At 42.5% G+C, this 25,025-nt stretch overlaps 1 protein-coding gene across 1 annotated transcript in view; it reads right to left on the reverse strand.

Annotated features, from left to right (window-relative positions):
- ncam1a (neural cell adhesion molecule 1a) overlaps positions 1-25,025 on the reverse strand; it is a gene marked incomplete at both ends in the record, with an annotated part of 230,163 nt that overhangs the window by 129,143 nt on the left and 75,995 nt on the right. The window contains 4 exons of the mRNA XM_084320612.1: positions 33-129; positions 3,649-3,833; positions 15,589-15,739; positions 17,806-17,824. Of these exons, the coding sequence (XP_084176738.1) occupies positions 33-129; positions 3,649-3,833; positions 15,589-15,739; positions 17,806-17,824 (452 nt within the window). The remainder of the gene's footprint in view (positions 1-32; positions 130-3,648; positions 3,834-15,588; positions 15,740-17,805; positions 17,825-25,025) is intronic.

The raw sequence follows: 25,025 nt of genomic DNA on the forward strand, positions 1-25,025 counted from the left end.
AAGACACCTGTAAACCCGCTCCGGTTACAAACCTGCTTGGATGAGAATGAACTCCTTGGACTCGGTGCCGATCACGTTGGTCGCTGTGCAGTTGTAGCTCCCGAAGTCATTCTGAGACTCAGGAGTGATCTGAGAGACAGAACACATGACGACACCTCTGAATGACCAACTTCTCATCAACACACCTGCTGCTGACACACGGCAGCTATAGTGCTCTTTGCACCGCTGCGGTCCGGCAAGCGCTACCGGGGTCTCATGGCCAGCACAGAGAGACTCAGACGGAGCTTCTTCTTAACATTCTACATTCATGTGTCAGTTCTATGCACTGTAATTCTAAGAGCACTGCTCTGTTGTAATTCAAAATTGAACTATTTTATCACACTTTTTTACTTCTTACTGATGCACTGCTCTGTTGTATGTTAAATACCTTGTTGTATGTCCGTTCTATTTTATAATTTTGTGCCTATTTTTTTTAACTGAATCCAACCGCACTTTGTTTTTACTCTGTCTATTCTATTTTTATTATTTATATTACTTAATGAAACTGTAAACAGAAAGGCCTATTGGGATGCTAGATCCTAATGTGAAACACTGTGACTTACCTTACCTTGCTACCTCTCTATCTTTTTTATGCTCGCTTATGCCTGTATTTTCTACTGTTGTGAAGCACTTTGAACTGCAACTTCTGTATGAAAAGTGCTATACAAATAAAGTTTATTATATTATTATTATTATTATTATTATTATTATTATTATTATTATTATTATTATTATTATTATTATTATTATTATTATTATTATTATTATTATTATTATTATTATTATTATTATTATTATTATTATTATTATTATTATTATTATTATTATTATTATTCATTGCACACAACATCCACATGCACACACACTCACTTTAAACATTCACCTTAAACACTTTAAAAACTGTTTATATATTACACCATATGTGATCTATTTATTATTACATTTTAGTTTTGTATACTGTATATTTTGTATAGTGTTTTCTCTTTTACTTTTTTACTGTAGGAAGCACATTCTCAGGAGGCTCATCATACGGAACCAAGCATTTCACTATAATGTACATGTACCTTATTATGTGACAAATAAAACAAAACTTGAAACTTGAACTTGAACCAGTGCTGGAGAACTGACCCCCAAAAGAGTCAAACCCCTCTACTCCTACAGTCAGGGGTCAACTCAAGTCAAGTCAAGTGTTTTTAATCGTTTAACCTTTTAACCTTTATTAATCGTCAACACTCGAAATGCAAGTGTCATAGCAGTATGGCAGGATAGGCAGTAATAATAGAACATAGAACAAAGTGCAACGTAATAATGATAATTGTGATAATAACAGTAGTAGTGAACAGTAGTGAGTGGCAGGATTCAATGGGACAGTAGTAATAGTGATGATGGTATACGTGGTCCAAACCATCGTAACACACTGCACCAGAATCCTGCAGTGTTTATTATTAAGAGTTCAGATTGAGAACAAGTTCTCAAGTTCACCAGCCGTTCGTTCTCCAGCAATTGGCAGCGGTCCGTGCTCACGGTTGTGGAGCCTGACGGCTACTGGCATGAAAGACCGGCCCGAGGCGGCTTGCGGTGTGTCGTGGGACTCCTGGTTTGTACCCATGCCAGTCGACAGATGTGAGAAGCAGTTATCTGACCCCTACAGATGCAAAATTTCAATTGAATTCCATGACTGACCTGGTGGAAATAGTTGTCTCCAGAGGCCAGACATCCTATAATAACAAGCCTGCTAATTAGACAAAGCTCTCTCACCACCAGCACCATGCACTTTGACCCATGACCCTGCTGGACAGCAGTGGTAGGGGTCATAGTTCAAGTTGGCCCCCCAGAAATCGCGAAGTCACACGTAGCAAATTCCAGTCACTTTTTTGCGAACCTTCCGACTCTGTGGCTTCGGATTTCCTGTTCCCATGGCGATAGCCGTGTCCTTTAGTCCTCAAGGTTGTCCCTTGTCCGACATAGTCGCTGTTCGCTTAAAGGGTGCAGGGCTCCGTGTCGTATCATCGTCGTCCCGAGTCGTTTAGGTAAAAGTGTCGGCGTCTCAAATGACTCCGGTATCATCTGGCTCATTGTACAGTATGTGAGGCGTGAAATCGATTTTTCATAGCTGCACGTTTTTGTGAGATTCCCCTCAGCTGACACCTCGCTGACAGTCGTCTGCACAGGCCGGGAGGCATCTATGCCTTCTACAACGCTGTTCGGTTTCCGGGTTCCTCTGATTGGCCACTAAGCCCACGTGACCCTACGCTAGCACGCCCCCCTTATCGCCGCCAGTTATTGCTTACGCCCGCGCATGCGCATGAGCCGCGACCACCCACTTCAATTGACAGAGCTCTCATATTTGCGAATACAACAGCGTTCACCCTGATGTAAACAAAACAAGTCATTGATAAGCAACGGCCATATTAGACACATAGCCATAATTTAAGATATAGTTTATGCATTCGCAAATATGAGAGCTCTGTCATTGAAGTGGGTGGTGGCAGCGTAACAGCGTTCACCCTGATGTAAAGTAGCGATTTTTTATTGGTTTGTCATGACAAACCAATTACATAATCCAACATATGTGTAAAGAAACAACATATTCCAGTTAACGGTATATTTTTTTAATGATTCATTACGGTATAAATTAGGTTAACTGGAGCTGCGAATTGCTGGCTCTCAGATTTGCGAATACAACAGCGTTCACCCTGATGTAAACAAAACAAGTCATTGATAAGCGACGGCCATATTAGACACATAATTTAAGATATAGTTTATGCATTCGCAAATATGAGAGCTCTGTAATTGAAGGGGCTTGCCGCGGGCGCGGCTCATGCGCGGGCGTAAGCGATAACTGGCGGCGATAAGGGGGGCGTGCTAGCGTAGGGTCACGTGGGCTTAGTGGCCAATCAGAGGAACCCGGAAACCGAACAGCGTTGTAGAAGGCATAGACGCGGCCGGGAGAGGAGCTCCAAGACAACATTTTGTATTTGTATGTATTGGTTTAAAATACAGAGACAGTGCATATTAAGGAACATTTTACTGTAAATATGCCAGTTTAGCCAGGTTGGCACATTTTCAACTGTAGTCTCTGGGGCAGGTGACATGAGCACTACAATAATTAAGACATAGTACAATAGTTAAAACACAGTAGGAATCATTAGGTTACAATACACTAAAATACATAAAAATAAATACATTAAAATACATTACAATACATCACAACCCCTCAGTTAAAATGGTCGCACACTTGATATGTACACTTGAAATGTAACTTTGATACTCCCTGAGCCATATTGGCAGACTGGGTAACATGGGAACTCATTTTACCAGACTACGTGGTAAACTGAATTTCCCCCAAGGGGATCAATAAAGGAATATCTTATTACTGTATATTTTTACTGTATATTTTATATTAGAATGTATATACATAGGAAATGTATATCCCGCACCGTATTTTATTTTATTCTTAGTCTTATTTAAAATTGTATTCTTATTCGTGACTTTTGCTTTGCCTACCTAAATGTTTACCGTTTACTGTGAGCGATCTGTAGTGTCAAAACTCCCTCGGGTTGAATACAGTATTTCTATTCTATTCTATTCTATTCTAAAGACACCAACCTCCAGGTAGCTGACCGCCGGGGTGCTGTAGATCTTGACGCTGGTGGCGTTGGGACCGGGCAGTGGCAGCCCGTCTCTGAACCAGACCACAGAGGCCCCTGGGTGGGCCAGGACCTCACAGCTGAGGTTGGCCGGGTTCCCCTCCCAGGTGTAGTCCGTCACCGACCCCTGGATCTTGGGCGCGTCTGTGGTGAGAGACGAAAGAGGTCGAGAGGAAGGTCAGTATGGACCAAAAAAAACGTCTCCGGAAGACGGTGGAGTGGTTTAAAGAACCGCGTGTTGGATTTTCTTTTCAACCACATCTCTATGTGTTCATTCATTCCATCTTTATGTAATCTCAAAAGATCATTGAGAGCGAGCTCTCGTCTACAGTGACGTTGAAGTACAGCACACATAATACATACCAAAACAACAACATAGAAAGTCAATCAATTAAACAACTACAGACTGACGTGAAATGGTTGGCTATTATTATAGATTTAAACTGACCAATGGATACCAAACCTCACTGTTGTTTCTTAACTGTGCACCGTTGAGTCTGAGCTCGGAACACAAAAACGTCATTACCTGCAATGCCCCTGTATTGTTTTGTATTTGACAGATCAAATAACTTGAACTTGAACTTAAAGTAATGAGTTTTTTAAGGTGCTTCGCAAAACATTCCACGTGTCAGGGGCACAGAAGCTAAAAGCAGATGTTCCTAATTCAGTGCAAACTCTAGGGACACTTAAGTGTATAAGTCCATCACCAGAGCGAGGATGATGAGGTGCAGAGTTCCAGACCCGTAATGAAGTGATGTAGGTTACAGGCCTCCACATCATTTCTTGACCAGGGTCACAAAGTCAGGCATCAGCCGCAAACACGACAGCGTTCAAATGACCAGATTACCAGACGACTGCTCTACCTCCTGATTCACTGTCGCCCCCAAAGTAGCCTTTTTTCCTGGTTTCAAACTGCGATTGTCTGCGACGTTAACCACGCTTGGGTAAAAACAACGTTGGTTACTTTGTGTCATCTCTGAGGACAACCTGTGCTTGCTCTATGGAACATGTACACATTAACAAATAGCCATTTCTGTTATTGCCTGGGGTTGTGTGTAATGTTGCTGTTATTGCCTGGGGTTGTGTGTGTAATGGAACATGGTAAATACGGTAATCCCACTATCATCATTAGATTATTCTGCAAAAACAGAAAAGAAAAACACAGAGAATATCTCATGGGGCAGGCTGAGCAGTTATCACTAGCGACAGGAACATCATTACCACTACACACAGGCCTAGTTTTAGGGGGGGGGGGTTGCAGGGGACATATCCTCCTCAACCCTGTCCCCATAAAAATAAAGCTAATATGAAAGACAACCCCCTCCCCAAAAGAAGTCAAATAATTTATATGAGGGGGTCAAAACATTGATTGAAAATTGTATTAACAGATTGCAGAATGGGTACAGTACAGTACAGTACAGTACAGTACAGTACAGCTCAATACATACAAGTGTTAAGGGGATGCAGACCAGAGAAAGACTTTCGTCTTGTCTACATCAGGGTCCCCCATTTTCAATTCATCATAACAGATATATGACATACATGACATACAGATAGACACTGCTACATCTATACATTTATGACATACCAGATTTGCAAATACAGTACTGTTTGTGATACGAAAAGAGTCCAGAAAAGAGAGTATATACATTTGACATAGAAACTGTACATTGGAGGAGGTTGGGGGGGGTGGGGGGGGGGTTGGGTAGGAGGAGTGGGTGGGGGACACTGTACAACTGAACAAGCAAAACTGTACATTGGAATATTGACAATACCATACTTGGTCATTTACTGTACATTGGGGGGGGGGGGGGGGGGGGGGGGGTTGTGTTAGGACATTTACAGGGGCCAGTTTAGAATTGCAGTCTCCCGTAGGTGTTTTTTTAGAGTGTTTTTTAAAGTGGGTAGTGATTCACATTCCTTTACAGCTTTGGGTAGGGCGTTCCACATTGATGTGGCATAATTGCGAAACGTGTTTAGTCCCTTGTTTGAGCCGAATCTGGGTTTAACATGATTTGTGGAGCTCCCTCTGGTGTTGTGATCGTGGTATTCACTGACCTTTGGGAAGTATTTTGACATGTACATGGGTACCTTGGTCGTGTAGTGTATCTTGTAGACCAGGCCCATTGCAAGTTGCTGTACTCTGTTGTCTACTCTAAGCCATCCTAGGTTGTCAAAGTGGGCAGGGGTGAGGTGGGTTCTAGGAGTAAGGTCAAGCAGTAGTCTGACCAGTTTGTTTTGAGATGTTTGTAATTTTCTTTTTAGCGCCTTTGAGGTGCTTTGGTACCATGAGGTGCATGCATAGTCGTAGTACCCTTGAATGAGTGCTCCTGCCAGAGTCTTCAGGGTATTCTTGTTTACCAGTGAGGAGATCAGGTACAAGAAACGTCTTCGTTGGTTGACTTTTTTTATTACATTGGATGCCATTTTGTCACAGGAAAGATTTGCCTCTAGGATGGAACCCAGGTAGGTAATTTCATCTTTCCTTGTGACAATATTGTTACCCACTGTAACTGAGAAGCCGTCGGTCTTGCTGAGTTTGTTATTTGAACCGAAGAGAATGGACTCTGTTTTGCCCATGTGTAATGATAGTTTGTTATCAGCGAGCCATATGCAGATTTTGCCTAGTTCTGAGCTGAGGGTTTTTTCAACCTGTAACTTGTTCTTGTCAGAGACCAGCATTTATGTTATCCTTCTCACCTGTGAGTATAGAATTCATATTTGAAAGCAATGCAGAACGCCTGTAAGAGCCTCACTGCATTATATTCCATTATATTTGTGTCAGCGGGTACCTGAATGTTGTCTTTACCTTTACATAAATAAAGACATTTCCACCATGAATTGATGCAGAAAAGGCACAAATTGGTGCAGAAAAGTTCACCAGAATGCAGGAAATGAAGCGTTTCAAAGAATTATCCTGGGAGGGGACCGTTAAAAATGTACCCCCCCCCCCCCAATGTTGAAACTAAACGTACGCCCTTGTCACTACAATAACAAACACTTCAATCACATTTTTTATAATTTTTATATAATTTATTTTTTAAAGATTTCCACACACAAACGTAAACCTAATCATCAATAGACTAAAAAAATAGACTTGCGTCTGACCGTCATTTTGTTAAGCGTTCTCGGTCTTAAATAGCCGCAGACGCCAATTACACCATTACCTTTTATAGTCGCACTGGGCTTACTGTTTTAAACGCTCAGTGAATGGCTGCCTCATAATTGCGGCTGGATAATGAGCCTTTTCTAATATAATTATAATGCAAGTCACCCCGGACACTTCCATCATAGAGGTTAGAATGATAATTCAAAGATATCAAGATATCAGTCGTTTGATATGAACATTACTGCTAGTTGCTGCAATGCAACTGACAAAGGAATATACATGAGAAACTAATTTACTCGAGTGATTTATTAAAATGATACACTTTATTCCTCCCTTGTGGATGTCGTTATCTCTACCCATTATAGTGTGGCTACAGATCTATTTCCATGTCAACAAACCAAAGAGTGATACCATCCAGAGAGCTTTCAAAGGGAGACAGACAGAGTCTCGTCGGAGACACAGAGAGCTTTCAAAGGGAGACGGACAGAGTCTCGTCTGATACACAGAGAGCTTTCAAAGGGAGACAGACAGAGTCTCGTCTGAGACACAGAGAGCTTTCAAAGGGAGACAGACAGAGTCTCGTCTGAGACACAGAGAGCTTTCAAAGGGAGACAGACAGAGTCTCGTCGGAGACACAGAGAGCTTTCAAAGGGAGACAGACAGAGTCGAGTCTGAGACACAGAGAGCTTTCAAAGGGAGACAGACAGAGTCTCGTCGGAGACACAGAGAGCTTTCAAAGGGAGACAGACAGAGTCTCGTCGGAGACACAGAGAGCTTTCAAAGGGAGACAGACAGAGTCTCGTCGGAGACACAGAGAGCTTTCAAAGGGAGACAGACAGAGTCTCGTCGGAGACACAGAGAGCTTTCAAAGGGAGACAGACAGAGTCGAGTCGGAGACACAGAGAGCTTTCAAAGGGAGACAGACAGAGTCTCGTCGGAGACACAGAGAGCTTTCAAAGGGAGACAGAGTTGAGTCTCATCGGAGACACAGAGAGCTTTCAAAGGGAGACAGACAGAGTCTCGTCGGAGACACAGAGAGCGTTCAAAGGGAGACAGACAGAGTCTCGTCGGAGACACAGAGAGCTTTCAAAGGGAGACAGACAGAGTGGAGTCGGAGACACAGATCAAAGACTGTATCTTACGAGTTGAAGGTCTGTGATACTGAGGGGTGACAGACAGTGGATCAGGAGGTAAGAGCGTTCGTCTGGTAATCAGAAAGTTCCCGGTTCGATTCCAATTGAGCAAGACACTTAATAACCCCCTTAACTGCTCCCGATGAGCAGGTTGGCACCTTGAATGGTTGCTTCTGCGATCGGCGTGTGGATGGGTGAAGTTGTATGTCATCTTTTTTTAGCTCTTGTTCTTATCAGGGATGGATATTTAATTATATCGAGGACAACATCTATTCAATTTATCTACCTAACATAGTTCCTGGGAGTTGCAATTTGATAATCTTTTTCAAGATAGCGGCCATTATTGGTATTAATCTCAAAACATTTAGTAGAATAGTCTGATAAGGATGATTTCAGTGTCAAATCATAGATTTTTTTAAGGTGGAGAATTTTTATTTGGATTTAAATTTGGAAGCTTCCCTCTATCTCACAAGTCAACGTATTTATTTCCAATATGGCGGCAACCGAGATTAAAAAAAATGATTCAATAAAATAACTAAAACTAGTCCAATAAACTCATGAATCCGCAAGTCTGCAAAATTAAGAATAACTATTGTAATAGTGTTACAGAAAAGGTACTAGAGTGGATGTGGAAGCACAGCATGGGGCTCAGTGTCAGCTGAATACACTTTGCTTTATTGCCTTTGTTTCTGTAGTCAGTATGAATATACTGCTTACGGTGCTACTTTAGTGGTAGTATAGTTTGGTGTCATCCAATGATAGTCCAACATCTAGTTAATATTATGCATGTGTAACGGAGGTGCCGCATGTCTATCCACAGTCACGATGGACAGTGTAGTGAAGTGGCTGTGGACGTTAAGCGGTACTGCAAGTTAAACTCACTCTCCAGAGGCATCCAGACCCATTACTAAGAAGTGAATTCACCTCTTGGTACAGTGGTCTGTGATGCCGCCCGCGGCGCGGGAGACCGGGGTTCAACTCCCACTCAGGGCGATCCCTTAACAGGGGTCGAATCGAAATTAGGGATGCTTGATATTGGCTTTTTTACCGATACCGATATACCGATATTGTCCAACTCTTAATTTCCGATACCGATATCAACCGATATCAACCGATACCGATATATGCAGGGTTTCCCCCCCCAAAAACGGAATAATTTCAGGTAATTAACATTACATATCTCTTGTTGTGGAATTAACACAACATTATGCATACTTTTGACATTAAATAAAATCAGAATTTGTTCTTACTTGCTTGCCTGGGTAAATAAAGGTTATAGAAATGTACTTTTTTTTTTTTTTTCTTTTTTTTTAACCGATACCGATATTTTCCGATATCACATTTTGATGCCGATATCGGCCGATAATATAATATTCAATGACACATGGACGAACAATCATGCTAGATGTAGGTCAGTTTTTACATCTAAGCCTAGTTATATCCCATATCTCAACGTGTTTCTGCAGTAAAAGGTGGAAAAAAGGATAACCGCTCTGCATTTACTGCCAGGCGACGTCAAAGAAAATGTCAAAGAACTTGTGCATGTCGACGGTCAAGGACCATCAACTTCTTGCACAGCCAAGACTGACTGGATTGCTCTGTATTACATGACCAGAAGAAAAGGCAGAGGCGTCGACATGTCCTTTGCAGGCCGAGCGAACAGACAAGGAAAAGTGGATCCAGTTCACTTGCGGAGCATTTGATTCAGTTCAATGACCTTGGCCGGCTCCCACTTGAAAGACTGGACGAGGGCCACGGTATTCAAGCTGCTGTAATTGCGAACGAAGCTCGATATCATAAACAATGCCGGCCATCTTAGCTCAACCTCACTGTCACCTTTCCCCCCGAACAGTAAACAGTAAAGACAGTAAAGACACTAACTTCTGCTGTGACCCAATGCCCCATTGTCACCTCCATATAATATATATATATTTATATTTGTAAAAACGACTGGATCCTACACTGTGAATCGGATAATAATTTTAATAATATTTTTTGCATTCGCTTGTATTTAAATAGTTAATTTTTTGTTAAGTATTGTGTGATTTTGTGTGAAGGGCGGACTAGCAAAGTAAGATTTTCATTGTACGGCAAACTGTCATGACAATAAATTATCTTGAATCTTGAATCTTTTAGCAACGTGACCTCAGTCTGAACAAGTCATGCGACTCTCACGTCACTCTAGATTGACATTTGTCACAATTTCTACGTCCATCTTCTTCATTGCACATGTGGGTCAGTTCAGGAGTGGGACCGGTTCACGCTAGAATGTGATATTGGCCACATTTAAAACAAATTATAATAATAACATGAACAGCCAAACAAAACAAAAAATCTGATCTGAGCAATACATGAGAATCGAACACTAAGGCTTGCAGTGTGAACGTAGCCTTAGTGCTGGGAACATGGTGGCCCCCATCGAAGCAAAGTATCATATCAAGTGCCTATTAGGTCTCTATAATGGTGCTGGAAAAAGGCCAACCTAGAAGGTCTTGACGGTAATGGCCCATGGCACATGCAGCATCCGTCTCTGGCATTGTGTTTGCTGAGCTGGTCCTTTACATAGAAGAGACCGGGCGAGATGAGGAGAAGGCTTTCCTGAGCCTGACGCAAGCCCTGTTGAAGCTACAGTATCTTGACATACCACCACACACGGTAATAATGGCAACACTTGAGAGGTTCATTATCCTGCACTGTGACCGAACCAGCAATTCCACAGCATAAACAAAGCAAGGAGGAAGACGTTCACAAAGAGGCACAATGATTGTGCAGTCAATCCCTCCAACAAAGACTGCCTAAGAGTTACCTGGGTGTTGTAAGTGGTATTTCTTTGTTAACCCTCTAAAGCCGAGTGCTCGCCCACGCAACACTAGATATGTTTTGCAAAACAAGACTCGCTTTGAATTATATCTGAATCGGGAGTTTATCTTCTCTCCGACATAATTGAATCTTTATCTGTATCTCTCCATCGCCCACAGGCTTACTGGCAATGCAGTAAGGTCGTTTTCTATCCCCAATGCATCTGCATCTGATCTGCTGTATCTGTCTATTATATCTACTGTATGTCTATGCGTTTGAAGATATAGTTTGAAGTGGCAGAATGAATGAAAATCACCTGTTGATGAATCATGTGTGTAACTATGTACTATATTTGGATAAGATGTAGAGAGAGAGGGACATTGATAGGATAGGAGCCCACTACAGAAAAGTGTGTGTGTGGACTGGAGGGGGGGAGGGGTAAATTGCAGAGAGATATTGGTCCAAATATGAAAGCAACACCAAAATGTTTTTCACATCAAAGTCATTGGGGAAAAGGTGTATTTGCACCATATTTCACCTAAATATAACTTCCCATGTTGAAAAAAACTATAATTCCCTGTTAACACTTTGACTGCCGGGAGCCGTCTTTAGACGTCTTTCCTGGCCATGCTAAAGTTGCCGGGGGACGCTGTACGTCGTCTTTATATCAATATTTCAAAAATCTGCGATCGGATTCATAATGTCCCTCCGCTGGCCTGAGATACACCAGCAGGACCCACTGAGCTCTCTGGCGGTTCAGGAGCGCCATCTGGTGGCCGATCGCGCAACCGCTTAACAGGAAGCGCAGTAGAGGTTGTGCTAGATGTCCGTATTGCTTCCGGCCACTCGGGATAGGTTCCGGCACTCTAGCTCGTCACACTACATAGCGATCGATTGCCAATAACTCGATAAACAACATGATTTGGACGTATATACCATTATACAAGCTGGAGATGGACCGGGTAATAATATATCCCATAATGATACAATTTCTACTCGACGATGATCGCCCAACGGCGCGCGGAGACTGGGGTGAGTTTCAGCGTGTAACGTTACCGTCTTCGATAATAACTGATATTATCAACATTTGACCCACATTAGATGATTGGTATAACGCTGCCCACGGAATTATAAACGCCCCCTCGCCCATCCGGTCAACATCAGATGACGTGTAGTAACTTCTAGAAGTACGTCTAGTTGGAATTTTTTATATCGCGCTGATTGCCATCAAACTGTATTTCATCATCAATATAATGCATTTGGGGCTATATATCACGTTCTGGAGAAAGCTGCAGAAAGAGATGAAAACATACTTATACATTAGACCATACTTTACTATGAATATGTGAATGAAAAAGTTTAACGTTGCTACACAATGAACAATACATATAGGACTTTGAATGGGCCCTAATAATGGCAATTTAGCAATAGAATTTAAAAAGTTATAGCCCTGCAAAGAAGGGGACTTTCTCCATAGACAAATAGCGCTGGCAATCTATGGTATATCATTAATTTAACCTTAGGCAACCAAAGTGTTAAACTATCGTGTTATTCATCAAAACACAAGGTTCTTTCACTGGGCGTTTCTTTTTTTTTATGTCAAATATTGTATGCTCACACAAAGGCAATGATGGTAACTTTACACTGCACCAGAAATAAAGGGTGGCTTCCCCTGAATCATGAAAGGTATAACGCGTCACGACCCTGTTGTGTCACCGGCTTAACACATTAACGTCCACTTAATGTAAATCACTGCAGAATAATTAATCTGAATATCAATCACCTTGAACTCTATTCATCACTTATATCGTTATACATATCTCCCTGTGTTTACACACATGTCTCCTTCGCAGCCTTTGACCTAAATAATTGGCCGATAATCTCTCCTGGCGATTGGTTGGCCCCCCTGCTGGGGAAAACACAGAGACAATATCACCACGTGTGAGGATTCATTCCTTGGTTGGCAGAGAGGAGCGTGATGTCCTTGGTCTAAGCAGCTGCCCCCCCGCCGGCTGCCAGGCCTCGCTGCTGCTGACCCTGGACACCTGATAGCTGCTCCGCAGTCTCCTCCTCCAGCCACTGGGAGTGATGGGCATCGCTGACTCCACACAGACCCCCCCATCCCTGGCACCCTTGATGAGCTCTCTCTCTCTCTCTCTCTGTCTCTCTGTCTCTCTCTCTCTCTCTCTCTCTCTCTCTCTCTCTCTCTCTCTCTCTCTCTCTCTCTCTTCTCTCTCTCTCTCTCCAAAATCTGTCTCCCCCGGCTTCACTCACATACTTCATCCCTTGCACCCTTGATAAACTAACTCTCTCTCTCCTTCCTTCCTTCCTTCCTTCCTTCCTTCCTTTTTTCTTTTCTTCTTTCTTTCTTTCTTTCTTTCTTTCTTTCTTTCTTTCTTTCTTCTTTCTCTTTCTTTCTTTCTTTCTTTCTTTCTTTCTTTTCTTTCTTTTCTTTCTTTCTTTCTTTCTTTCTTTCTTTCTTTCTTTCTTTTTCTTTCTTTCTTCTTTCTTCTTTCTTTCTTTCTTCTTTCTTTCTTTCTTTCTTTCTTTCTTTTTCTTTCTTTCTTTCTTTCTTTCTTTCTTTCTTTCTTTCTCTCTCACGTTCTCTCTCTCTCTCTCTCTCTCTCTCTCTCTCTCTCTCACTTTATTTCTCTCTCTCTCTCTCTCTCTCTCTCTCTCTCTCTCTCTCTCTCTCTCTCTCTCTCTCTCTCTCTCTCTCTCTCCTCTCTCTGTCTTCCCCGGCTCTCAGAATCACATACATGCCAGGGCTGCCTGACCCAGCTGCTCCGCGCTCGCACTCTAACCGACTCAGTCTAATTGGATTTCTCAAAATAAACCCTGGCGCTTATCGAGGAGGGGAAGAAGGCTAAAACAATCCCTTTTTCCCTCTCTTCTCTCCCAACGAACACACAGACCTCCTCCGACTGTCGACAGAGAGCCGAGAGCGAGACAGATAAGATTCACTTTGCTCGGACCCCGTGACGGACGGCCCAGAAACACAACGCCGCCGGAACTACGAGAAAGAGAAAGAGAGAGAGCGAGAGGTGAGATCTTCGACGACTGCTCTACATAAGATCGCAACGTTCCGCACGCTTCGATATCGTCTGGATCGCGCCAGGCGACAGATGGGGGACGGAGATGTTTGAGCGGCGGGACACAAAGTACCTTTTCCTTATCGATAATGACTTCCTGCGGCAGGCCGGACGCCAGTTGGCGGCGACTCTATCAGTCAACAGTTCTCTCAACAACGTGTCGTGATAACATCTGGGTCCAGAACGTGGTGATGGTGTGTCGGAGGGGGGCAGGGCGTATTATTAATCCAATTAGCTAATCATTGTTTCATTATTTCATTCCCCCCCCCCCCCCCCCCCGCTATTCTCTTTGTTGTCCTCAACCCCCTCCTCTCTTCACGCACACTTTGAAAGGGGATAGGGGCGTGCTCAAGGAACGGCTCTTTATCGCTTAAAGGTGGAATCTGTAACGAAACAGTCCCTCTTGGTATTTCGTTTGGTTTCGTCTGATGACGTTATCAATAGTAAACAAAATGCAAAACCAAATGGGTCTCTTTTGTCTAGAGGGTGACTGTTTGATGGCATTACAGAGTCTATCTTTATGACTTGGGGGGAGGGGGGGGGGGGGGGCGCAGGGACGCAGGTGCTCTTTCATCCTCAAAGTGGCTTCCTGTGCAGAAACAGAACCAGCTTTCCTTTGATTAGAGAGGTTGTCGAAGCACTTTTCTTATCAGTCCTGGACTGTGGTGATGTCATTTATAGGCCTGCTGCTGCGGCCTCGACCGTTACATAGACCCTGTCTGTCACTCTGCCCTCAGGTTCATCACTGATGATAGACATGACACTCACCACTGTGTTCTTTATGAGAAGGCTGGTTGGTCCTCTCTGACGGAGATACATTGATATTTGTAAATGTTTAAGGCTACCTCCTTATACTACATCATTATGGGAATGGAATGTTGGAACCTATGTGTTATGTTTATATTCTTTGTAAATGTCCCACCTTTAATTTTTTTTTAATTATTATATATATACATATATATAGATATAGTATACCATTTATATATATACCATATAAAAAATATAATATATATATATGTAACATTTACCTTTACCTTTTATTCATTGTAACTTAGTTATAGATGGATGAACAAGGGTGTGTAACCATAGCAGAATAACAAATATCATATAAAATATCATCCATGGTTATAGGATAACAAATATCATAATCTATGGTTTATAGAATAATGAACGTTATATACCTATGCACGGTTACACCTTTGTTTACCCATCTACTATGACAAGTCAAAATGGCTGCTGTCCTCCTAATGTACCAGTCTCCTCCCCACCGTATGTATATATTCTCTCCCCACCGTATGTATATTTCTCTCCCATCCACCCACCCCCTCCTAATACAGTTCCCTCCCCATCATATATACTCTGTCAGGATCTATGGGTAACAGTACTGTATATTTGCATATCGTATATGTCACAAATGTAACCTGTATGTCATGTATGTCCCTATGCCATAAATGTCATGTATGTTTGTATGTCATAAATGTCATGATGAATTGAAAATGGGGGACCCTGATGTAAACAAGACGAAAGTCTTTCTCTGGTCTGCATCCCCTTAACAAGTGTGTGTATTGAGCCGTACTGTATTGTACCCATTCTGCAATCTGTTAAATAAAGTTTTCATTCATTCATTCATTCCATTCATTCATTCATTCATTCATTCATTCATTCATTCATTCATTCATTCATTCATTCATTCATTCATTCATTCATTCATTCATTCATTCGTCAGTAGTAGTGTGGTCAGAGTGTGGATGGAGGGAGGGACTCACAGCGGACTTCCAGGTACAGGGTCTGGCTGTCCTGACCGATGGAGTTGCGGGCGGAGCAGAGGTACTGTCCGGCGTCGGTGAACTGGACGTACTTCAGGGTGAGAGAGGAGACCCGGGCGTGGCTCCGTACCACCACGTTCCCGTCCAGGCTCTGTGTGACGAAGGACAACAACAACAACATCGTTTACATTTTGTCATTTAGCTGAACGCTTTTTATTAGGGATGTTCGATATTGGCTTTTTTTTTACCGATATCCGATATACCGATATTGTCCAACTCTTAATTTCCGATACCGATATCAACCGATACCGATATATGCAGGGTCCCCCCCCCCCAAAAAACACAACATTATGCATACTTTTGACAATAAATAAAATAGGAATTTGTTCTTACTTGCTTGCCTGGGTAAATAAAGGTTAAATAAATGTTAAAAAAAAATCCGATATTACATTTTAATGCCAATATCGGCTGATAATATCGGACATCCCAACTTTTGATCCAAAGTCACTCACAAGTCTTGTACGACAAGTCAGCTGACTAACAATGTTTATCTGCAGTGTTGCGTGCATAGCAGTAGAGACATGATATTAGTATATTAGGAAGAGTGCATGATAGAAGACAGTAAGAAGGTTATTATTTTTTTCAGATATTGATTGAAGAAGTGTGTTCTTAGGCGACGAGCGAAATGTCGGTGGGGTTTCGGCCGTCCTCCCAACTGTGGTGGGAAGTTCGTTCCACCATTGTGGAGCGACGCCAGAGAAATAGACGGCTTCTCTTTGATGATGAGCCTCCCGGGAACCGGACTCGATCAATTATCAAGTCGTAGGCGGATCTTCATGATCAATATAGGTGATCGATTGATAGTGAAACACATATACTGTAGAAGGTTAAATGAGCTTTGGCTGAGAGGAGTGCTCTCATCCTGGCCAGGTGGGAGACTCTGAGGTGGAGAAGAAAGACACTGAACTGAGAGAAGAGTAGAGAGGGGTCAGGGGTCAGGGCCGTAGCCCCACGGTCAGCAAGGTGTGAGACTGAAGCTATTGCTTGGGGCAACCAAAAGGGATTCACTCCACAATTCATTCGAAAGCATTGGATTCTACAAACACGGGATATTACTTATTTAGTTATCTTTCATACACTGTATATCTGTATATATATATATATATCCATCTGTGGAGTTCAGCTGTTCCTGTGAATATATCGATGTCTCTGTCCCATGTGAAAAAAATACAAACCCCTTTTCGACGTGAGAAAACAACTGAAAAGAAAAACGAAACCTCACCTGCCAAAAAACATGTGAAACCCGACACCGAACGAAGGGATCGATGCGTGTTTGTTTTTCTTCTTCTCAAAGTAATTTTATTTTTCTCACGTCTCCCACCTGCCCATAAACGTTGCCCGGACCCCTGCCAGGCCTCCTCCAAACGGAAATACATACTCTCTCTCTCTCTCTCTCTCTCTCTCTCTCTCTCTCTCTCTCTCTCTCTCTCTCTCTCTCTCTCTCTCTCTCTCTCTCTCTCTCTCTCTCTCTCTCTCTCTCTCTCTCTCTCTCTCTCTCTCTCTCTCTCTCACCCCCACCCCTGCTGGTGTCCTAAAGGGTTGCTGTGGAAGGTGGCAGGATAGCCGAAGACATCAATAATATAACCTATAAACGCAGCAGGTTCACGGCTGAGAGAAATACCGTCTGTACACACACACGCACGCACGCACGCACGCACGCACGCACGCACGCACGCACACACACACACACACACACACACACACACACACACACACACACACACACACACACACACACACACACACACACACACACACACACACACACACACACACACACACACACACACACACACACACACACACACACACACACACACACACACACACACATAACCTGAATATAAAGAGTATTAGAGTTCATACCTGAATATAAAGAGTTTCAGAGGAGAGACGGTTATGCACACTTTAAGCAGTTTAATTAAAAAAAAAAAAAGGCCGTTTAAGGGGATTCGTTTACAAGACATACTTACTCTAGTTGTAATTCTTAGGCTAAAAATGTGAACCCTTCCTTTCTAAACAACCGAGGAGAAACAGTAGGTTTCTCAGGAAGCTTTTCCAGCCCCGGTGACCCCGTGTTCCTCTGAGGACGGTTTGTTTATTCAGTTGTGAAAATATACCGTTGATTCTTTTCCCTTAGACTTAGACTTGTCTCACCCACGACTGCTTAGTGCACCTTTAAAGGAAAACCCCAACATTTTGGGAAAATTTGCTTATTTGTCATCTACCCTGGAGTTAGACAAGAAGATACATACCTTTTTCTTCTCTGTGCGTGCAGTAGGAGTAGGAAGACGTTGGGAACTAGGCTAATGGAGGAACCTACTTCCAGTGACTGACGCTAAGCTAGGCTAACGGTGCGCGTCTTCCTACTCCTACTGCATGCACAGAGAAGAAAAAATGTATGCATCTTCTTGTCTAACTCCAGGATAGATGGCAAATAAGCTAATTTCCCAAAATGTTGGAGTTTTCCTTTAAACATACATGGTAAATGGTGCATTTTATATAACAGCTTTTTTATCCAAAGCGCTTTACAGTTGTGTTCCTCACCCATTCACTCACACGTTCCATGCCATGCAATTCCAGGCTGCAATTCGAACTGGCCACCGTAAATGTCCAAACCCCTCCCACCCACCCACCCCCTCCTAATGTACAGTCTCCTCCCCACCGTATGTATGTTTCTCTCCCACCCACCGACCCACCCCCTCCTAATGTACAGTCTCCTCCCCACCGTATGTATATATTCTCTCCCACCCACCCACCCACCGACCCTCTCCTAATGTACAGTCTCCTCCCCACCGTATGTATATATTTTCTGTTAGGATCTCTGGGTAACAGTACGGTCTATTTGCATATTGTGTCACAAATGTAACAGTACTATATACCTGTATGTCATGTATGTCCCTATCTATGCCATAAATGTCATGATGTCATATGTCGTGTATGTCATAAATGTCACAATGAAATGAAAATGGGGGACCCTGATGTAAACAAGACGAAAGTCTTTCTCTGGTCTGCATCCCCTTAACAAGTGTGTGTATTGAGCCGTACTGTATTGTACCCATTCTGCAATCTGTTAAATAAAGTTTTCATTCATTCACGTGCCAACCTGCTCATCGGGAGCAATTAGGGGTTAAGTGTCTTGTTGCTCAAGGACACTTCGACACGCTGCCGGGAAATCAAACCGGGAACCATCCGACTACCAGGCGACCGCTCTACCTCCTGAGCCACTGTCGCCCACCCCCCTAATAATAATAATAATAATAAAAGAAAAACAATGATGAAAAATAGATAAACGAGCCGTGCTGCTGCGACGGAAGGGTTTCAAAGGGCATGCAGTAACGCCGTGCGACAGCAAGGGGGACACAGTGAGTCGCTGCATTGCGGGGCGGATGCTGGAACGTGAACTGGACCGCGGGGTCAATGGGAGAATAACCCGACTGGACAGAAACGCATAAAGCGAAACCTCAGAACGGATCTTATCCCCAGTCGCACGGTGACTCATCTCCATCACACTTGTGTGTGTGTGTGTGTGTGTGTGTGTGTGTGCGTGTGTGTGTGGTATCCGTTGGATATTAAAATGTCTCGATTTGTAAACAAATGAATGATGATAGGCTCATCACGGTGAACATGAAGATTAATCAGCTGTACTACACACACGCACGGGTGTAATGTGACTCGTGTTAATTGGCGATGCTCGGGCTCCTCCTGTGTGTCGTTGCACGTTGTAATCAATTTATTAGTCATGCCAGCTGACAACCTAATACATAAACCTGCCAATAGCTACGCTCTGGTCATTATGTAGACAGCGTCTGTGCTGCGTGGAAACGGTGTCACCGGCTGGTGACACATATATAGTGTTTGAAATAACCAGCCCCTCCCTCCCTCCCTCCCTCCTTCCCGCGTGTTGCTTTTTAACAGCGGAGGAGTGCAAGAATGTGACAATTTGACCATGTGACCGCGGCAGCGCGAGAGAGCGGCAGTGCGGAAATAGGCTGTCTATTGCCATTCTCTAAGACAAACACTAACCTTAACCAGCTCCTTAACAGCGCCTAAACTTAACCTTTCTAACCTTAATCAACTCCGAAACAATGCCTAACCTTAAAGGGGAACTCCACTTTTTTTAGAAATTAGCTTATTTAACATCTTCCCTGGAGTTAGACAAGAAGATGCATACCTTTTTTGTCTCTGTGCGTGCATTTTAGCTTTGGGAATAGACGCTCCGTTAGCATAGCTTAGCTTCATCACTGGAAGTGAGGCAGGACAGTAGCCTTACAGTGCCTTACAGTGTATTGCAAGGTCTGACATTGACCAAACTTGATATGCATGACCTTGGTGGGCTCTAGGTCAACTCCTGAAAAGGGGGTCAATGTCAGACCTTGCAATCAAAAGTTAGGGGGCGCACTGAAATTATGGCAAGGGTTATTAGCCCCCTAACTTTTGATTGCAAAGTCTGACATTGACCCCCTTTTCAGGAGTTGACCTAGAGCCCACCAAGGTCATGCATATCAAGTTTGGTCAATGTCAGACCTTGCAATACACTGTAAGGCACTGTAAGGCTACTGTCCTGCCTCACTTCCAGTGATGAAGCTAAGCTATGCTAATGGAGCGTCTATTCCCAAAGCTAAAATGCACGCACAGAGACAAAAAAGGTATGCATCTTCTTGTCTAACTCCAGGGAAGATGTTAAATAAGCTAATTTCCAAAAAAAGTGGAGTTCCCCTTTAACCTTAACCTTAACCATGCCTAACCTTAACCTTAACCATAGAAAGAATATTGCCATTCTCTAAGACAAACTCTAACCTTAACCAGCTCCTTAACAGCGCCTAAACTTAACCTTTCTAACCTTAACCAACTCCGAAACAATGCCTAACCTTAACCTTAACCTTAACCATGCCTAACCTTAACCGGCGAAAGAATACACGTTAAAAAAATAAAATAAAAAAAATTTATGGGATTCGAACTTGAAACCAACGGACCGCCGCGCTGCCAGGTGAGCTAAGCTTCGAATGAGAATCATGGTGGTTTACGGCTAAATAATGCCCTCCCTCCCTCCCTCCCTCCCTCCCTCCCTCCCTCCCTCCCTCCCCTACCCAATCCCCCTTTGTCTCAGAACCCCCTGCACCCTTCCCCAGATTGGAAAATTGAAATAAAACTTTGCTGGCGGCCATTTCCTGGCGGAAAGGCCGGTGAACATAAAAAAGCACTCTCCATAATTATTTCAATCAAAAAGTCAAAGGGACACTTTGTGCCAGAATTCTTTGTATTCTACGAGGAGCACTCACAGGGATCAGACGCCAATACTCTACTGAGTAAAGACCCCTGTACCTCCTCTCTCATAGGCTGTATGCAGTATGATACTTCTAGTATATAGGCCTACAGTTCTTTGCAATCTTCCACCAGAACCAGACGAGAAGATTGATATCAATTTCATGTCTGTGCATCAGTTCTGGAGTTGTTGTTGTTACTGGAAGTTGTATTTATTAACTTTTGACAGAGCTAGGCTAGCTGCTCCCTACTGCTGCCAGTCCTTGTGCTAAGCTAGCAGCTCCCTACTGCTTCCAGTCCTTGTGCTAAGCTAGGCTAGCTGCTCCCTACTGCTCCCTGTCATTGTGCTAAGCTAGGCTAGCTGCTCCAACTGCATCCAGTCCTTGTGCTAAGCTAGGCTAGCTGCTCCCTCCCTACTGCTTCCAGTCGTTGTCCTAAGCTAAGCTAGCTGCTCCCTACTGCATCCAGTCCTTGTGCTAAGCTAGGCTAGCTGCTCCCTCCCCACTGCTTCCAGTCCTTGTGCTAAGCTAGGCTAGCTGCTCCCTACTGCTTCCAGTCATTGTGCTAAGCTAGGCTAGCTGATCCCCACTGCTTCCAGTCCTTGTGCTAAGCTAGGCTAGCATGCACCTGGACCTCTCTCTCTGGGGCTACCGGACATGCAAGAGATGAAACTGATATCACTCTTCTCGTCTGACTCTGGGGGGAAGAAGGCAAATACGTGTACTTCCCAAAATGATGGCGTTCCTTTGCGATTGTTGTTTTAGCCTCTAGAGAGCCCCCCGGAGAAGTCTATGTACAGTACGCCAATGAACATGAGGCGATCGTATAAGAAAGACAAAGAGCGTTTATTCCTAGCGAGTCCTCGATGCTTATTCATGTAGGATTGTGTCAATAAAGAGTCTAGACTTACTGGCACACACATACTGGGAGAAAAAAGAAAGGAAAACATTCCAGTACAAACACTTGCATCATGTACTGGGAAACCGTAGTATTAAACTCGCTCTCTCCTAATTCACTATGAGATATGGCTGCGTGTGCCGATTCCTATCACCCCAGCCTCGGGGGGAGCGCTCGGAGAGTGCCCCCGTCATCTCCTCCTGTCGTAAAGGTCGTCAGGAGAAGAGTTTTACTGTTTACATCTGCACTCTGGTTAGATGATGCCAACTTCTCTTCGTTCTTTACTGTACCGATGACAACACATTTGAATCAAATCTAATGGATCTAAAAATGTGCCGCTGACAAAAAAGTAGCTGGCTGGTCGATTATGTGGCCCAAATCATAATCATAATGTTTACTTTGAGCCACTTTAACACTTCAACATGAGCGGGCACACACTCATGCGCACACACTCACACTTATTGCCAAAAGAAAAAGCCACTTTAAATCAGTATTAGCAACAGTAACAGTGTATTGCACTACCAAAGCTACCTAGCATGTCCTATATGCTCTGTAAATAACTATGTACAGATACCGATTTTGATGTCACACCATGTTACCTGTTACCTGTTATTGCACAATTTTTTTTGTATTGGATTCTATTATATGTTGTACCACTGTATTGCACATCGTTGCGGGCAAGACCACCCGCATTTCATTGTATACTCGTATGCCGTGACAAATAAAACTCTTGACTTGACTTGACTTGATTCATATTGAAATCACCATTATTAAACACGACGATTACTCATTGATTTGAAAACATTGTATAACGACGACTGAATTTGTTTTTATCTTTCTTCTCGACCAAAGGCTGCCTTTCTGTCATCTTCGACTACAAGTTACCAAAAACGACAAAGACAAAATGAGAGCAACACGGCATTTAATTAGTTTGATCTCGATTATCTTGTTTTGATGATCGTGGGGAGCCAAAATGCCAATTGAAATTGAAACGGGATTAATCAGCCAGCCCTAACAAGAGGTTTAACAAAAAGGAAAGACCGCACACTAAACTGAGTTTCAGTGATTTACTCAAGGCGGTCCGGAAGGATCTTCCCCAGGTCGATAGGATCAATCGAGTCACTTCCTCCTATGTATGTAATGAGACGAGAGATCATTAAAACACAGTTTGACGTGCAGGGTTTTCTTGTTGTTCAAACAGGCCCTTATTGGTAAGCTACCTCCTTATATGTCTCTTTCAACCAAGAGAAGGAAAGTATAATTTAAGAGGGTTGTGTATTCTTAAAACATGTAAAAAGGTAAGAACTAATGTGTTAAAATTTTGGGAGTTAAATTGTTGAATAGCCATAGTGACGGGTTGAAGTTGTGTACTTCTCAGGGGAGATTTAAAAAAGCCTTAAAGGATAAAATAATTCAGGAGTACAGTTTTGAGTAAAACATCAAACATCTGTTTAAATTTTTTCTTAAAAAAAGGAAAAAGAAAAAGGAATGTATATCTTGCAGCATATTTTAAGTTTTTCTTTCTTATATTAAAGTACCGTACTTTTCGGACTATAAGCCGCGGCTTTTTTCCCCATTTTTCGACCCTGCGGCTTATATAACGGTGCGGCTTATATGTGGACCAAACCCGAAGATATTGCTTTTTTTACTGCATTGAAATGTTATTTATCTGTTCCCTTATTTGCTAAACTTAATACAACTTGTAAATGAGTTAATTCTTGTTATTTGTCCGACAGTATTGTGACAATCCCCTCTGTGCACGAACCCTTACATATGGTAATTAAACATTAAAACACCTGCGGCTTATAGTCCAGTGCGGCTTATATATGTACACATCATTCAATTTAGCTGCTGCGGCTTATAGTCAGGTGCGGCTTATAGTGCGAAAAGTACGGTATATTTAGTTTTTAAGAATTGTAAAGGATAGGCAAAAATAAGCCTGTGCTTCAGCCTATTCCTTCTTTCAGTCATTGAGTTTGGATTTTGTGTGTGAGCTTACTTTGAAGATGTACATGTGTGATTATTTATTATTATTTTTTTTTATTTTTTTTGAAAGTCCACACAAGTGTATTTTTGATTGATCTGTAAACAAAGACCTAAAATAAACTATTCATCATCATCATATATCACATCATCTATTGGAATCAAACGTTGGAACTAGGGATGCTTGATATTGGCTTTTTTACCGATACCGATATACCGATATTGTCCAACTCTTAATTTCCGATACCGATATCAACCGATATCAACCGATACCGATATATGCAGGGTTTGCCCCCCCCAAAAAACTGAATAATTTCAGGTAATTAACATTACATATCTCTTGTTGTGGAATTAACACAACATTATGCATACTTTTGACAATAAATAAAATCAGAATTTGTTCTTACTTGCTTGCCTGGGTAAATAAAGGTTATAGAAATGTAAACAAATTTATTATTATTTTTTTTTTGAAAACCGATACCGATATTTTCCGATATCACATTTTAATGCCAATATCGGCCGATAATATCGGTAGGCCGATAATATCGGACATCCATAGTTGGAACCTATATGGAACCTGTGATTGGCTGGTCCTCGAGGTCCCCCTGATTTGGCTTGGAACAGGGTAAATAAGCTTCAAATCCAGGTTAAAAACCTACCTGTTTAACCAGGCCTTTTAGCTTTTAAACTCAGTCCACTCTTGGCACCTATATATATCTGGGTGAAAATTGTGACAAATGTCAATCTAGAGTGAAAAGTCGCATGAAATTCGCATGACTTACCTATTCTATCAACTATGTGGTGCATTAAAATATGAGGCTTAGATATGACATTTATCAATAGAGGCTTTGCACAGAATATTTTGCGTAGTTATCTTTCTTCCAACATGGCTGCCTGTAACCACTGGGAACCGCTTTATGGAGGAAATGCCTCATTTCTGTGCCGTGGAAAAGTAGATATAATATTGGAAAATAATGATATTACTGTTTCCACTGTGACTTGTTTACAAGATCCAGTAATAAGACAGCACATCATTGTGTTTTTGTTGATATCTTTCTCATATAGATGGGTTTCAAAGTGACAAAAATTACATTCTAAAAGGACCCATGTTTGCTTCCTGTTGCCGTGTTTGCTAATGGACTAGTTGGCAGGAAATACACTTGGGTTCAAAGTTACTGCTCCCAAGCATCAGGATTCCGGTATATATATCAACGCATAGCAACTCTCATTTC

Source organism: Notolepis coatsorum (genome assembly GCF_963971535.1).
Source record: "Notolepis coatsorum genome assembly, chromosome: 8".
In the NCBI taxonomy this organism is placed as follows: Eukaryota; Metazoa; Chordata; class Actinopteri; order Aulopiformes; family Paralepididae; genus Notolepis; species Notolepis coatsorum.